Genomic DNA, 17253 nt, shown 5'->3' with positions numbered 1-17253 from the left:
GCTTGAGCATATTGGTTCAACTGATGATGTTTACTTCTAGTGTAAGAAAAAAATCTAACGTAACTATAACACACTAGAGCATTACACCTGGGGGGCGTATGAAATAAAAAAAGGAACACAATAATTTTTTGGGTCTCAGTGTACACCACACTCCGAATCATATACATATATAGCATACTGGAGTGGAATAATTCATTATAAAACTAAACTTCCACTTTCAAAATTTCATCCCGCATCATTACTCCGTATTTTGTTTATTTTTGTCTATTGCAAATTGTTTGTGTAGTATTGTCACTGTCGGTTTATTCCAATGAGCTAAAATTCTCTTATTGACCGCGGTCAGCGAGAAACGTTGGTGTACGTCTGCAACTGGTATGACAGCAATACGAAGAGACTGGTTTGCTCACGCGAAGACGTGATTCAGGGCGAGACAATTCTACAATAACTAGAGATTACCGTTTTCTCGGCAGTTTCCATTCGAAACGTAAACATAAGTGAGTAGACACTTAGGAGGGGACTTCACGCTGAAGGATTATAGTTACTAGACTGCCGCTATCCCATGAACACCGGTTGAATTTTATACGAGAACACCTTGCTTCGACTACAGCGGATTGGAGTCGCGTATTGTTTTCAGATGAATCACGATTCAGTCTTCAAGCTCAGATAGACGTGTAATAGTGTGGCGAAGAGACTAGGCAGAGATATGCTTAAGTGTGTATTGCACTGAGTTAGTCTTTATCGAAAATTGGACGTTTACTGCGTAAATGTGCATTAGGTTTTACAAGACCATGTCGTACCATTCTTTGAGACGACTTAACCTTTAGTTAAGGCTCAAATTGGAACACGTATAGCACCTGTGACTCGTACACGTGCTGGGTGGTGATACACACGCGTTTTCAAGTAGATGGTGGAGTTTGGATTTGATTGGCAGTTCGCGACTAGCCGGCATCAAATAATGTCTGATAGTTTTGACAATCAAACAAGACAATTGTTATTGAACTTGAGTTCTGAATCAGAATCGGATGATGATGATGAGGAAATGTTTTATTGCTTGATGAGGAAGAAATTTAAATCACCTAATAAATGTATTCTGTCCAAGAGAAAAAACAGTGGGTAATTTACACTTACAACTAAAATGGGTGCTACTAATTTTGCTAATTATTTCTGATTGAATTGAAACCAGTTTGCTGAAGTACATGAGATGATCCGACAAGACATTGACATTCTTCAGTATCGTCTTCATATAATAACCATTTTTTGTATCATAAAGCTCTCTGTGTTTCCTTACTTTTCTTCTGTCATTTTTTCATAAAAAAAATTAAGGAAAGACTTGCTAATTACCCACACGTATGGTACAGCAAACTGTGTCTGAACTAAAGCGTGACATATCTGCGATCTCACGCGTGTCGTATAAATTTGCGCTGCGTCGTCAATTTCACCGCACCGCTCGAATAGTTACCAAATCACGCCATTTGTTTGGCCTGCTCACAGTCCAGATTTATATCCTGGCCCTCTGAAATTCTAAAGAGCTTCGCAACATGCTGGTGCAGGAATGGGATTCAAATCTGATCCAAAGCTACTGAAGCATATGGAAGAATTTGCTTTTAGCCTATAAATTGAGAATATTTTGATTTTGAAATTTTTCAAAACACATTTAGTAAATATAATTATACTTTATTAACATAATGAATCCAATAGCAAATAGTTAAAATATGAAACCAACACATTGGTAAATATTTCTAGTAAATTGTAGTAAATTAATATTCATCGTTGATCGGATTGTAATAACAGTTTATAATAAAAAACGGTGCCATATTAGCAAAAAAGGATGCATAAAAATAATACTCAATATATTAAAACCACCCAATACGAATATGACCTAAACAACATTGGCAATAAAGCTGTTTATTAATCAGTAACACTATAATGATATTTATTTTTTTCTGAGAAAAATCAACATAGAAATTAAGTGCCTTGATCCAAGTCTAAAATGAAAGTTAACAGATTATTGAAAAAGAACTTCACACTTCAAAACAGTTTATATTGAAAAATCCTTTATAGGATATAAGTTATGTCGTATCTTCTGACTTTGTGACTGTAGTTACATGGAGAGACCATTTTATCGCGTCTTTTTTTGATGATTTCTCCACTTTCACTAAAACTGTTTCGATTCTTGAGCATTTACTTATAAATAAAATTTTATAACAGTTGAAGAACTAAACATGAAGACAGAAAAGTAGAAGTATCTCAAATCTCAAAGCCCAAAAGAAGTAGGGCCAAATACATCAAAGGAGAGAATAAAATGTGACATAAATACGCTTTTGATAAACCTTGTAGCAGTGAATTTTATAAATAAAAATGAACCTAATGCTGAAAACATTTGACCAAAGTAGGCAAAGAAATATATGTAATATCGTATTCAGTATAGGGCGTTGTTTTTTCATCAAAGTTAAAATATATGCCTATGCATTTATCTTTGAATAGAAATTTATTATATAAATACGAATCAATATGTTTATATTTTTAGTTTACTTTTGATCTATGAGGATTTGCTGAAGAATCTCAATCCAATCAATTTTGCTCTCAGAAAATATACTCAAATAATTAAAAATTTAAAATTCACCTCTCACTGAAGCTCAGTTAACCAACTTTTTGAATGATTAGGTGTCAGTATTGACAATCAGAGTCCTAAGATTAAAATTAATATTTTCAAATAATGATAATTTTAATACTTGATAAATTGTCAATGGAATAAAAAACTGAATAACTGAAAAACAAGTTTTTTCAAAGAATTAAATTTGTATGTACATTCATCGAATGCTAAAAACTATGAAATATTTCTATTTCAAAGAATCCAAATGTTTATAGCTTAATTCACATAGTTTTCTAAAAGCTCCCACGGTGACACTTTGGCAGGCTTTTGTTAAATTATGACTGAGATCAAATGGATCTTGGATACAAAATGGTGACATGAAACGAAATTCTTCCGGTTGTTTCGATTTTAGTTGTTTAACATATGCACTCATCTCAGGTGGCAGTCGTTTTGGTTCTTGAAATAGTGATTTGTTGATGACGTGACCCATCATTGGACATACAGTCTGCACAGAAAAAAAACAAGACTTTCAAAATTCAGTGAGTTACATTAATAATAAAAAAATAGTTTAATACTATAAAATCCCGTCGATTGAAATTTAAAAATATTTATATAATAAATTCACTAGGATTTATTTTATCATCTGTAATTAAGTTCAATTAATAGCAGCTACAGTAAAAAATTAACCATAAAATCACTGAAACACTAAAATCATTAATAGACTTTCAAGTAAAAACAAAGACAAGTCCGATCATTCATTTTAGGCTATAAACAAATTTGAAATAGAAATCTACATAGCCTGTGGTAAAAATCTTAGATGGAAAGGATGGTCAGTTCTTGTTCAACCATAATCACAAAGTTGCGAGGGTCTAAAAAAGACCAGTACCTAAATATCTAATACTTAAAGGAGAACCAATATAAATAATTTTGAAATAGTGAACTCGGCCGATACAGAAGCTACAGGAAAAATGTATGGAAAAAGATGCAGACGACTAGGTAGATCTATAAAAAAATGGCTGAAAATCAGTATACTTAGAAAAGTGTCAAGAGTCACAAAAAGAAAATCAATTTAAACAATAGAACAAGCCAAATTAAATACATAACTGGGTTCCCCAATGATACCATTGACCTAACTCAATTACAACCGAGAATAAAATTTCATAGAGTAAAAGTTAGGGCATATTTAAGAAACAGGACAGTTTTATCAGGTTAGATAAGAGAATTTGAAAAATTATCAATATAAAGCAATATAATATCACACTCTCTGAGTATTTATTTGGTGAGATTTTAGGTCAAAAGCATTCAAATATCTAATGTCATGAACAAGTTCAGAGGTTTGTAGTAATTTGAAAAATACTTTTCACAAAACTAGCGTTTTTATCAGGTGTACTGTTCGTTGGGATTGGAATTGTCGTTTACACTTGTGTGGATAAATTTTATTTCCACAAAAGAAACAGAAGGTCAACAATGAAGCTTCAAGAAAATCGTTCTCAAACTTACATTTCTTTGGTAATCGAATGTTGCATAATATGAAAAGAAATCTTTTAAAAGTCTCGAAAGTGAATGTTCATATTGCTTGACATGATTTTTCAGAACGTTCAGTGGCATGGTGTATTTGATAGTTTCCCATCCTAAAATAAAATAAATTTGTGTTTTACATAATGAATGTGTATCACACATATAACATCACTCAAAAAGTCGTGTGACGAACACACAGATGGGGCTGCCATTGTCAAATCCATATGACATTTATAAAATACCAACTTTCAATAGATTATTGCTCTTAAAGGAGATCATTGATAAATAAAATCGAGTTTTGACAAAAAAATGTGTTTTTCTTAGTTACACGACTTATTGAGTGATGTGTTATATTTACCAATAATTGAAATAAATTACTAATATCATAAATTTAAGAGCTGATATATTGGTAAAAATATTTCAATTATTTTATCAAATCTTACTTTCAATATACTAATAAAATTTCTCGTATAAAAACTCATCACAAGACAGGTTGTTGAGAAAATTAGTAAAATATATATGTATTGTATATACAGGAATGTAATATTGCTGTACATTAATACAATTAATGCTTACCACTAATAATCGGAGCTGGATTCTGATTCAATCGTTTCAATTCCTTTACTGAAAGTAAATAATCGTTCACTTGCAAATAAAAAATAGCCAACATTGCAAGAGCGTATGTAGTTATGTATTCATCCAGATTGTTCAAAGAAGACCACTTTTTCAATATTAAAATAAAAGCTTGTGTAATTGGTTGAATATCTAAACATAATCTGAAAAAAAATAAGTTTTTTAGAAAATATTTGTGAAATACAAATTATTAACATTGAGACAATTCGATTTTAAGCCAACATTCCATCAAAAGGGATGTTGAAACATGTTACAAAATAATGAAAAGTTGAATTTTAAACAATAAAAGTAGTTAAGAACCTAATCATTCTTTTTGTATAAATTGATTAAAGCTCCATTATTCATTAAATAGAATATCCATAATAGAATGTAATGACGCCATTAAAGGAAAAAAACTGACTTATTTGTCATAAAAAGTGAAAAGCATCAAACGCAAACTATTTTTCTACATAGCTCGTCAATATTTTATTATTTTTATCTGAATGGAGATTTACAGAAGATTTATTCTCTGATGGTGGATTTTTGTGTAGCAAACAATATCAGTAAATTACGAAAAGTGAAACGTGGATAATTAACAAATCCGAGGAAGAGCAATTGGATAATATATGTGAGAAATGAAAACTATATTTTGGTTAAGAAGAATGAATAACAAACTACGAAGGTGCGATATGTCATACTATTGCAGAGCATGATTTTATGCAAACATCAAATGTAGCTTTCGTCTTGCACCCTACCATAATCTGACTAAATGAGAAATGAGATGTGAGAGGTATTTACAATATGTGTTAAATCAATAGAAATATAATTACCTCAAAAATTTCGTATTCTCTACACTTAATCCATGCCTAAAAGATAAATCACAATCTAACCCAGTCTCGATGTGTTGAAGTTTTACAATGGGCGTTCTAGCTGTTGGTACTTGATGAATTTTAGAAAACAAATCTCTACGGGAATTCAATATTTTATGAACTTTCTTAACGATCTCGCATTGTGACAAGGAATCTTGATATTTGTCCCCAAAGTACATGTTTCCTGTATCTATGAATAAATCCAAATCACTATTCTGGAAAAAAGATAAGAATATTCTGGTTAAATTTTTTATTTATTAATAAGTATCAATTTTTGATGGAGTTGATGCTTTTCCATCAATTTAACCTAATCTTTCCAAAAAAAAATATATTGATTACTATCTTGAAAAGTGTGGGAAGAGTATCGAAGGAAAATTAATTTAAAAATAAAAGATTTACAACAATAAAAATAAGAAAAGCCTTAGGAATTTAGTTTGTAAATATGGGGATCTATAAGCAAGTTATTTACCATTAATCTGTAGTTAGATATTTTTAAACTACACAAAACATACTTCAGTAAACAATTATTTCCAAGCCGAGTAGCACAAAAGACTAGTGGTCCTTATATTATTTTGATTCATCTGATAGTGTAACATATTTACATTTACATTTTGATAACTATAATTGTGATTTGAACAATGTATTGTTAACAGTCTCAAATTAACTGAATTTATCACATCTAATCATTATACCTTATTTGAATAGCATCAAAATATACAAAGTAAAAGAACTACAGAGAATAGTAAGAACACTGAATGGTAAATCAATGAATGATTTTGGTTTATTGAATTTTAAACAAGAATAGACATTGTGAAATTGGTACAAACTCAAATTAAAATATACAATATGTCCATTTAAATTTGCAGCTCATAGAAGGAAAATTAATGATTAGTATTATAAAAACAAAGTTATTCTTACCTCGTTTCCCAGACCCGACACCCTAGAACCGAATGGATAGGCTTTACAATACTGCATGCTGATTTTTAGTACTTCTTCTATTTGAGAACAACAGTCGAAAGTTCTCTTCAGGCACGTAACAGTATTATTTGCTTCTCTTACTAAACAATCGCCCTCTTTCTCTATTGCTTCTGCACTCATAAACATCTTTGTTATTTCTTTGCTAAGTTTCGTTTCTAAAATGTTCAAGATTTTATAATGAAACTCCTATTTTTCACATACATTGCAATATTACAGACAAAAAAATTAGGAGCTAGAACAAGAGCCTGACAAATAACGAATCTAATTTAATATAAATTAGCTTAAATATATTATAAAAATGATTATGTACTAATCATGTGGATTATGTAGAGGAGCTTGGCTGTTATTTACAGCTATATAGAGCCCTTTTAGATGATTCTCAATCCCCATATTTTTGCACCTTCAGCTAGTTTACTAGCCCTTTTCATTTCTACTAATCCATAGCCATTCTTTCCAATTCTTCACCCCTATTCTTTCCAAATCCATTCCATGTCGACCTTTCCTTTTTCATCCTGCGTCTTTTCTTTTCCACTATCATCCCACTCTACGGCCCGGAAATCTTAATTCTCTTCTTCCCGCAATCCTATCACTTTATTCCTTCTTCTTCTGCATACCTCATTTTCTTTTTTCGGTCCCATATTAGTACGCATAATTTTTCCTTGTATACTCAGTATCATTTTGACTTCTTTTTATGTCATACTCATTGTGTCGGTAGCATAAGTCATGATGGTCCTTATTACAGGGTGCTCTAGACTTGTGATGGAGTATAAGATAGTGCTACAAAAATGTGGCTATTACGTCTTTAAATGGTTTGCATACAAGGCAGGCTCTGAGGAAATGGATATAAAGGCCTGGCATGAGACAAGCTAATATATACATAGACCAGCTTTCTGACTCTCTTACCAAACAACTGCACCACTTAAATAACAGTCATCTAGAACACAATCTACAAACTATGGGCACCTCAGACGAGTGCCGCTCGTGCATGGAGGAAGAAACGGCATACCACGTCATTGGTGAGTGCCCAGCACAGTTGAAGTACTCAAAAGGTTCAAGACAAAGCATCTCATCTGTTTTTCAATGGAGGCCTACGTGCTTAACAGTCCACTAGTCTACTTTTTAGTTAATTTTCATTCAGAGCCGAACCTGAATACATATTTCAAAGAAAAAAACGCTACCATGTCACTAAATACAACAAGGGAGTAACTACCAAAGTTAATATGTAGTCGAATCAGACCTAAACAGTGTATACTATTAGAAAAGTCTGATCGTGAAAAGCTGCTATAAGAAAAACACAATTTGGAACAATATGATAAATGGATTATCGAGTTCATACAAACAATAATACATTATATATAAGAGTATATTGTTTCAATTACTAACCTTTCGGTTCTCTCTTTTTGAAATTTCCCGATACATTTTTGTGTCTAAGAATGGATATTTCATCTCCGAAAAAAACTAGTTTACAAGTAACACATTCATGTTCAGTTAATTTGTCAAGTCGACTCTTTGATACTTTGGAATGACTAAAAATAACAATTAATAATAAAAAGATTCTTACTTACATAACATAAAATATAGAAATTGATGCTATTATTATCCTTCTTAGTATGTAACTTAGAATGGTATTTTAATAAATTTATCTAAACAAGAGTCAAGCATGTTTCATAGTGTTACTACATACTGTTGAGATATACATTTAACAGACGTTTTTTCTACAAACAACTACAGAACTAAAACTTTTTGGTTCGGTTTATAAAATAGCTTTTATTTACTATTTTTCATATGTAAACATCACAAAACAAATCAAAATGTAATCTCAAAATCAAAAAGTCACTATTAAACAATAAAAAACAAGTTGGCATTTTCATCCAATGATTTAGTATATTTATGCTTTATATATTAAGTATACATTTTCTTATTCAATAATCTCAACTTAAACATTTGAATTTAGGCCACTCTCAGGACTCAAATGTTATTTGAATTTATTAATTAATGTTTTAATAATTTATACTGATGAACAGTTAGCATATAATGGAAAAATATTTACTTATTTTGTCCAGGAAGAAAATGTCTTCCCCAAGAAACTTCATCTTTGAATTTCATATTACAAATTTCGCAATAAAATGTATACTGTGGTTTACTGAGATCCGCCAACTGCCAATGTTGTGGAGTCATTAAATGGTTTAATACATCTTCAATCCTTTTGTTAAAATTTCTCTGACACAAGTTGCAGCCTATGTATGAATGTCTATCTCTTAAATATTTTGAATGCTCCTTATATCTCTGTGGTATGCAATCTTGAAAAGTGACACACTCAAATGGCCTGGATAATATGGTATGTTCATTTACTTCAACATGTTCTAAAATAACAATAAAATATTAATAATCACAGAAAACAATATATCTATTTGACATGTTAATAATAATAATAGTGATTATTTGGAATTAATTCTGTCATTTTAACATGCATCATCAGAATCATTACAAGAATCAAATTTTAATTTAAAAATGGGGCAACTTATTATTCGTGGTTAATATCTTTAGGAACCAATGTACTGTATGTTCCTTGGATGCATGCAAACAGGAGCATTTAGCATATTTCCGAATATAAGATTAACTTTTTGTTCAAAATGAGAAGAAAATATTTTTACATGAAAATGAGGGTAGAATCTAAATAAACATGACTGCTAATAGTACATGTTTATTTAGTATTTTTAATCTCAGAACTTTAAAGTACGATGGTAGCAACTAACTATGGAAATTATTCGTCGAATAATTTGCTAATTCAAAGAATACAATAAATTACATGAAATTTTACTGTAAAATTTGAATGTAATAATGAAATAGATACAATTAAAGCATATATGTTACTGGTATCTAAGTACATCAACTATGGAAAAAATATAGTTGGTGTCCTTATTTTGTATATCAGATCACACAGCAAACATTTGTATACACAAAATTTCCTATCTCTGGTTACAAAATATTTTTATGGCCTCAGTTTTCAATATTGATGATCTCCAAACTGTGGTAATTTAATACATCTGTTTCAATGATATTTTAATAAATTTCTTGTATCTAAAAATTTGTATAAAGAAAGTATACTGATAAATGAGTAGTTCCATAAAATTCGGAATTATATAGAAAAGTTATAGCAGCCGAAAATAATACTGGTAAATAGCAAAAACAAGAAGCATTAGGATGAAGAAATAAAACACATAACAGATTGTAAATAAAAACATTGAGATCTAATAATATAAAACAGCAAATTGGTACAAATATAATATATTATATGATTAAATACTCCACATTTAATGTTCTTTGTCTTTCAATCATCAATTAATGATAATGTTAGCTAACTCATAAGTTCAAATTCAATATAATTAGCTTTTTACTTGGTTCATGTTCCGGTTTGATGACATCGTTACTGTCAGTGTTTGTGTTATGGTACTAGAGAGTGAGATACAATAATTTATTGTTGAATATTATTAATGTTAAAGATAAAAAATATGAGAAAAAATAATATTCAAGCAAATCAATTAATATTTGAAACAACACAACAGGTTATTCAATTAATATATTTTATACTTTACTTACGAGGCTTGAAATAATAAATTTTTGGTTGTTTGAACATAACTTCCCTATTCAACGTTGATAGTGAAAAATAAATTATTTTTTGTTTGGTACTTCCCTACACAAATATCTAAGAGAAACTAATTAAGATTGACAGATCTACAGAATGTATCTACTTATAGCGCCACCGCAATCCAACGCAAATAGATAATAAGTTCGTTCCAACACATCAAAAAACCATCCTTAGTACGGTGATGCATCTGCGCAATAGAGATGTGCGTTCCAACCGACTTAAGTATCGTTTGTGAATAGTTTCGGAACGGTTTTTTCGATCCTTGGTTAATAGCAAGTACTTAAAATATCATCAACGCTTCCAAGAACGGTTCAAAGTAGCAAGTTGGAACAAACCTATATTTGTGTTTGTAATTCAAAATTTACAATATTAAACGAGGACTAAAGCATTTGAAAAGGGTAAAAAATAAAAGAAAATAGTAAAATTAAAAAAAACCTGTTTTAAGAACAAGCTTTTATTATTTGTGAATAAAATGAACTGAAAAGTTAAAAATATATAACTCTAATAAGAAATATAACTAATAAAAAATGTAACATTTTATAAGTTCATAATTGCATATTTTTAATACTAAAAATTTAATTATTGTTTCTTCTTGATTTTATCGTAGTCCCAATTTTATACATAAAAGAGTGTTACATTTTGATAACAAGGGGAAAAACAAGGAACTAACCTTTCTTAATTATACCATCAAAATATAACTCTCTTTTATTAAAAATATATATAATTATGAACTTATAAAGTGTTATATTTCTTAACAGAGTTAGTTTTTTTTTCAATTTTTTACTTCTTATTATTCACAAATAATAAAAGCTTGTTTTAAAAAAAAGTTTTTTTTCTTTTCAACTTTTTAGTACAGTTGAGTCCGACTAATCCTAACTAAATAGGAACGAACACTGTTCGGATCAGCTAATTGTTCGGATTAGCCGAAATAATTAAAATAAGCAAAAAGAATGCAATTTAAAAAGCAGTTTCAATAGTCTATTTACTAATACTAATGAATGCACCAATCATTACAAATAGGAAACTAGCCCATTGCGCCATTTTTAGTATTATGACGTGAGTGGGCGGCTAAACTACGTGACAATTCACCCACCCCATTGTACACTCTCTCCCACTCATAACTCAAGAGCCAACATAATCTAAAGATAGTCTGATTTTGTTTGTGAAACTGTGAAATCGTGCGTGTTGTGTAAGTGTGAAGATACAGTACTGTAGTGTTTTTGAGTTGTTGTTTTATTATTTGAAAAATTAGTATTTTGAAGTGTGAAAGGAAAATGAAATGGCTACTAAACGTAAGGGGAACCCTTTAAGTAGACCTATTGTTCAGGAAAAAGCTATGCCGTTGAACGTGTTATTAAATGGTAAAAATTCATTTACGGCCAGCACAGGTTGGTTTGACTGATGGACTGATGGAAAAAGCGCCATAGTATACGCCAGTTAGCTATAACTGGAGAACAGCTTTCTTCTTATCACGCTGCGGCGCAGGAATGCCTTCTTACATTTGAAAATTTTATACCTAAAGGAAATTATTCGCCCCAATAAATTTATAATGCCGACGAAACCGGTCTCAATTTTAGAGCTTTGCCAACAAAAATAGTAGCTTCCAAAGCAGAAACTTGTACTCCCACAAGCTATCCTTTTGATTGACAATGCACCGTCCCACCCAGACATTGAAGAACTCACAGCGGTAGCCTTTTTACCACCACATGTGACACCTTTATTACAACCAATAGACCAGGATTTGAAGTTGAAGTACCGACAACGGTTTTTGAAATCTTTAATTGAAGACAATACCATCCTTTTGGTATAAAAGATTAAAGAAACAAAAAGGATGTTGTCTATGGGGCATCTGAGTTTTGGAAAATGTTACAGTTTGAGCAATAAGAAAATCTTGGAATAAAACATAAATTGGAACATAAACTTTGAGATTATGTGAATAGAAGTACGAATTCAAAAATTGTAGATTTTTTATTGAACCGTTGGACCGTGATGACTGGGGAAATGTGGTGGACAAGGCCAAGGCGCTTCAAAAGCCGTAGGGACAGTGGTAGTAGTAGTAGTAGTAGGTGCTGTAGATGTCTGGAGGCAATGTCAATGATTTTGTATTATACATGGTATTGGATTTTGAAGTATCATTGCAAATATAAAATGCTGATCCATGATACCACAAACTTTGAAAAGTTACTTTTAGGGTATGCTAGTCATTATAAGGCACAGTAATTAGAATAATACATAGATGAAGCAATGATTTTTTTTGAAAAACCCTGTATGTCGGATGCATATTTTTCTAGATACGTACAGCAGAAAGACTATATATATATATATATATATATATATATATATATATATATATATATATATATATATATATATATATATATTAGCAAAAATGATAGTGAAAAAGTATATTTTTGTTGATTTCTTTTCTGTCTGCTGTAAAATATTTAAAACTATTTTTATTATTGAAAATGTATCATTATTATTAAATCTTGGTGAATTACAAACAATATTTTTATCTTATCTTTTGTATAAGTACATAAAAATATGATAGATTATTACTTTAAAATATTAAATATTATTGGTGCCAGATGAAAAATAAAATATTACCTTGATTTGTAGTAATTGTTTTCCCTCTTCTTTCTCTAATTCTTCTTTTTGAACTTTCATTTTCATTATCCACTTTTGGCTTTTCATTTTTAATTGGTTCTGGTTTTATTCCATATGCTTCAATTTGTATGTGAAGCAGAAAGAATTCAGTAACTCTATTTTTCAAAAATAACTTCAAAACTGTATTTTTATGTATATCAGAATTAATATGATCAACAGTACTTTGGATGGGAACATCTACACAACACAGATGACATTTTATTGTTGTGGTGTTTTTTGGCTCAAAATATACCTAAAAATAGCTAATTGATACTTATTTCAATATACAACGCTGACATTATTTTTTTAATACTTCTAACAAATTACTAAAATTTCAATTGTCAACTTTGAAACAAGCTAAAAATAATGTCACCTCAATTACCTCAAGCTATGATAAAACTTCATTATACCAATCTAATCACGTAAACAAAGTGTTATAGTTATATTTTGGAATTCAATTGAAAGGTCTTCATCAATTTATACATCACAAGACTAAAGAATATGGCCAATTCTATCCCCTAAATCAAACATCTTATTACTGCTGAACCAATCATGGTGTGTATTTTCCTTGTTACAACTACATACACCAAATATTCTGGCTTCGTTTGTAATATTATTGTGTCTATGTAAAGAGAAATCTGTTTTTTTTTTCTCCCAAACATCAAGTTTCAAAACAATCAACAATTATGTGGAATTTATAAATGAAACCTGACTACCATACATTTTGCACTTGTTTATGCTGGTGACTTTTGATTTTGATTAAACTTGTAGATATTTAATTGTGATATCATCGATCTATAATATTCCTAGATGATGGTCATCGGCAACTTATGACAATTACTTTACCTAACAATTAATAGAAAATATTAATACCTACCTGGTGTGCCTGATAGCAAGTTTCTAAATTCCAGAATATTTCGTGATAACATTCAAGAGCAGCTACAAGCAGTGGGTCATTAGCAGCTTTCATATGACGTTGACCTACAATATGATCTAAGCACTGATTCCTGGAAATCACTTTAATGGCTCTTAAGGAACAGTTGCATAATAAGCATATAGCATTACATTGATTAATCTTTTGAATTGTAGGTAATTTACAACAATTGAATTTGTTCAAAGATTTCAATCTTCTTGGATAAAGAGTTTTTTCAATAACTGAATCATAGGACGGTAAGAAATTAAATCTAAAAATAAATTTTTCAATAAAAAATCAAAAACTTTTTATTTCATAATCTACAGGGATAGTTTGGTTATAATTTACAACCAATCAATAGGATAACTTATTCAAGGTCATCTCTAAAATTGATTGGGAAAAGACATTGGTTATCTGAACTGATTGTATTTATTGAAAATAAATCAAACAATAATAATATGAATAGTTAATTATCTTGAATAGTATATGGAGTACCTCAACAACAACTTGACATACTGTACTTGCCACAATAACTGTAGATATAATAGATCTGAAGGTTGACCAAAAGATCTTCATTGGATGTAGTCTCTGAAGTAGCCTGGCCTTTTTTTGGTGAGTAGAGCACAGGAGTACCTTGTGTTTCCTGTGTCTTAGGCAGCAGCTGCTCTTCTTCAGATTGTTCTACTCGAGCTGTTTGATGCTGAAAGCAATTGAACTGGACCATGACTCTCAGAAGTAGGGTGTTGAGGACAACTTTGAGGAATACCAAACACAATTGGAGATGGATGCTTCTTTCATCAATGTTTCAGTTGAACCGCTAGGAGTTGATACCTTGGACAAACAATGTAATGGTGCAAACCAAGGCACTCACGTTACAATGCCGAATTGCCAAGTATTCATGTACAGAGAAAATTTCTAGTAATTTCATAGTGGAACCAAAACAGACGGACATCTATATTATGCACTCACAACTAGACTCACTAGAAAAAGCAGGTCTTTTCCCATTTTAAACATAGATGAGGTCTCAGCAGCCTCAGAAATTGCAAATACTTTTCATTCATTTCGTGATACCACAATTGACAAGTGTAAATAGAACTTGAGACTTTGCCTAGAACGTCTGGCAAAATTTGATTTGCATCTGAACAAGAACAAAAATGTTTTCTCCCAAACTTGTAGTTCATTTTTTGGGCATATCATTAAGCATAATAAAATACTTAAGTCCCCTGACAGGACAAGCCGTGGTCGACATGCCTCGCCCCGTAAATATTGATGAGGTTAGAACTTTTCTAGGAATGCAGACATATTATTCTCGTTTTCTTTTCCATTCTAGTCGCCAATTTGTTGGATTTGAACAATAATAACATGACAGTGATAAAATGAATTATTGATTAGCTTGATTAAAATCGGAAGTGCCACAAAAAGGCAACATATTGTACTTGCCTCAAATGTATAGAAAAGTAAGATGATTTAGTTAAAAACCAAAACTAACAATTTAACACAAAAACAGACTGGAAGGGACAAATAAGTATACAATAGACCTGTCAGAAAAAATGTCCTGGACAAATTCAAGTTTCAGTTACTTTTATATCATTATTAGTAATAAAAAAGTTGATACTGATATGGCAATTGTAACTGTATTCGTATTTAATGGTCTCTTTCAGTCAACTATCAAATACTTAATTTGATAGAAAAATAATAAATGCACAGGAAGCTCACTATGCTACTACTGTCAAAAACATCTATGAAATGCCAATTTTGTAAGCAAATTCTAACAATCAATGAGGTATTATAATAATATAATAAACAAATAATGTAGACTGAATGATGTTATATAAGACATTTAATTAAATGAACAGCAATGAGTAATTCATTCTTTCACTGATATTAGATGTAAAATTGATATCAAAAGAAGATATTGTAGAAATTTAATGACCTTGTATATACTAAAAATATATGAAATCGCCCTTACCGAAAAGTATTACTACCAAGAGGTTCTTCTTCTTCTTCAGGAGAACAACTTTCATTACAAGTTTCTTCATAATCAATTCCACTATCTGTATGCTCTGTTTCCAAAGTATAAGTAGAATCCTCAATACTAGTTTTACTTACATCAAGCAACGATTCAATTTGAGCTGTAGAAGATTCATTTGAAATTTGATAGGTGCCATTTAAAAAATTGCTATACAACTTCTCGAAATGCTCATGTTGTTGAAAAACTGTCCAAATGTTAGTATTTGCATTTACTTCAATTAACTCTTCACATTCTGGGCACATAAGCCTGTAGTTCTTTGTGGCATGAGACTGGCCCAATTCAGATATTGCACATTTTATGTTCTTTTTTAAATGCAGAAGTAAGCTTACCAATTCTTGACTTTCATTCTGGTCTGCGTTCAATATTGCAACTCGTCCGATACTATTAAAAAACATACAAAATTCATATATGTTTTTTATAACTTTCGTCGTAGTGATACTAGTATCACAAAGGTAGTTTCCAGTTTCTAAGTAGTTAATTGTATCATTCATGTCGATGTGTTTCTCGTTCATGATTCACAAAGAATCTATGTGAAATATTAGAAAAATGAGACAGTTTATAAAAACGTATGATAATTATGACAATGAAATGTTTTATATATAATCAAATTACATTGTCTTAGTTATTTACAAAAATTTGTCCCACTTCTTAGAGAAGATAAACTTAGAAAGAACTATTGGACTTTTATGATGATATCCCTTATCTCAGTAATGGTTAAATGTCATTTTCATTGACAGTTGTCAATACTTATAAATTCTATAAACTTTAAATCCTGTCACCAGGTAGAAATCTCATTTACGTATTAAAGAAAGTCAATTTATAATTTGAGTTTGATGAGTTTCAGGATTTTCTATAATTATTGTAGATTGACTGAAATAATAAATTATAACCCATTCAGTCTCCTTATTCTGTATGTTTTGTTATGTTTATAATTTATAAATTATGTTATTAAAATATTAAGAAAATAAAGTTGGCTATAAAAACGTTTTTTTTATTTGTATGAGACAATCCCTTATGACAAATGTGATATAATTTATTTTCGTAACATTTAAAGGTGTGTTTTTCTACAACAAAGTTTCCAAGTCATAGATAGTTATTAATTAATAGAGTTTTTAATTTTTCTATGATAAGGAAATTTGAAACATTTTTTAATAGTTAGCGGTAGCTACCAGTAGCTACGCTGTTTGCATTAATACTTCAGTCAACATGACTTAACCCTCTTATTATCAAACATCAGTAACATATCAATATCAGGGGGGAAATTTCAATTTTTTTTTTCAAAAATTAAAACTAAATCATAACATATCAGTCTCAATTTTTCTTAAACTTGGAGCATGTTATTTTGTTGGCGACGAATAGTTTGTTCTGTTTATATAATATCTTACCTCACATACTCTTGTTATGTTCTGTGAACTTTGTTCAGCCACCTATCAATCGTGACGC

At 30.3% G+C, this 17253-nt stretch overlaps 1 protein-coding gene across 1 annotated transcript; it reads right to left on the bottom strand.

Annotated features, from left to right (window-relative positions):
* Window positions 1-2764: 2764 nt before the first annotated feature.
* Window positions 2765-16549, bottom strand: LOC130452753 (uncharacterized). The gene is made up of 10 exons (XM_056792172.1): window positions 15748-16549; window positions 13743-14049; window positions 12827-13118; window positions 8621-8933; window positions 7954-8096; window positions 6511-6725; window positions 5554-5807; window positions 4688-4887; window positions 4094-4224; window positions 2765-3098 (listed from the first exon to the last, which is right to left on the bottom strand). Exons 1-10 carry the CDS (start codon window positions 16320-16322, stop codon window positions 2841-2843), a joined length of 2688 nt encoding a protein of 895 aa, XP_056648150.1. The 5' UTR covers window positions 16323-16549; the 3' UTR covers window positions 2765-2840.
* Between the last annotated feature and the right edge of the window lie 704 nt (window positions 16550-17253).

This window comes from Diorhabda sublineata, chromosome 2, assembly GCF_026230105.1.
Source record: "Diorhabda sublineata isolate icDioSubl1.1 chromosome 2, icDioSubl1.1, whole genome shotgun sequence".
Classification (NCBI taxonomy): Eukaryota; Metazoa; Arthropoda; class Insecta; order Coleoptera; family Chrysomelidae; genus Diorhabda; species Diorhabda sublineata.
The sequence above is the reverse complement of the archived record's forward strand: the minus strand, read 5'-3'. Positions and strand labels throughout refer to the sequence as shown.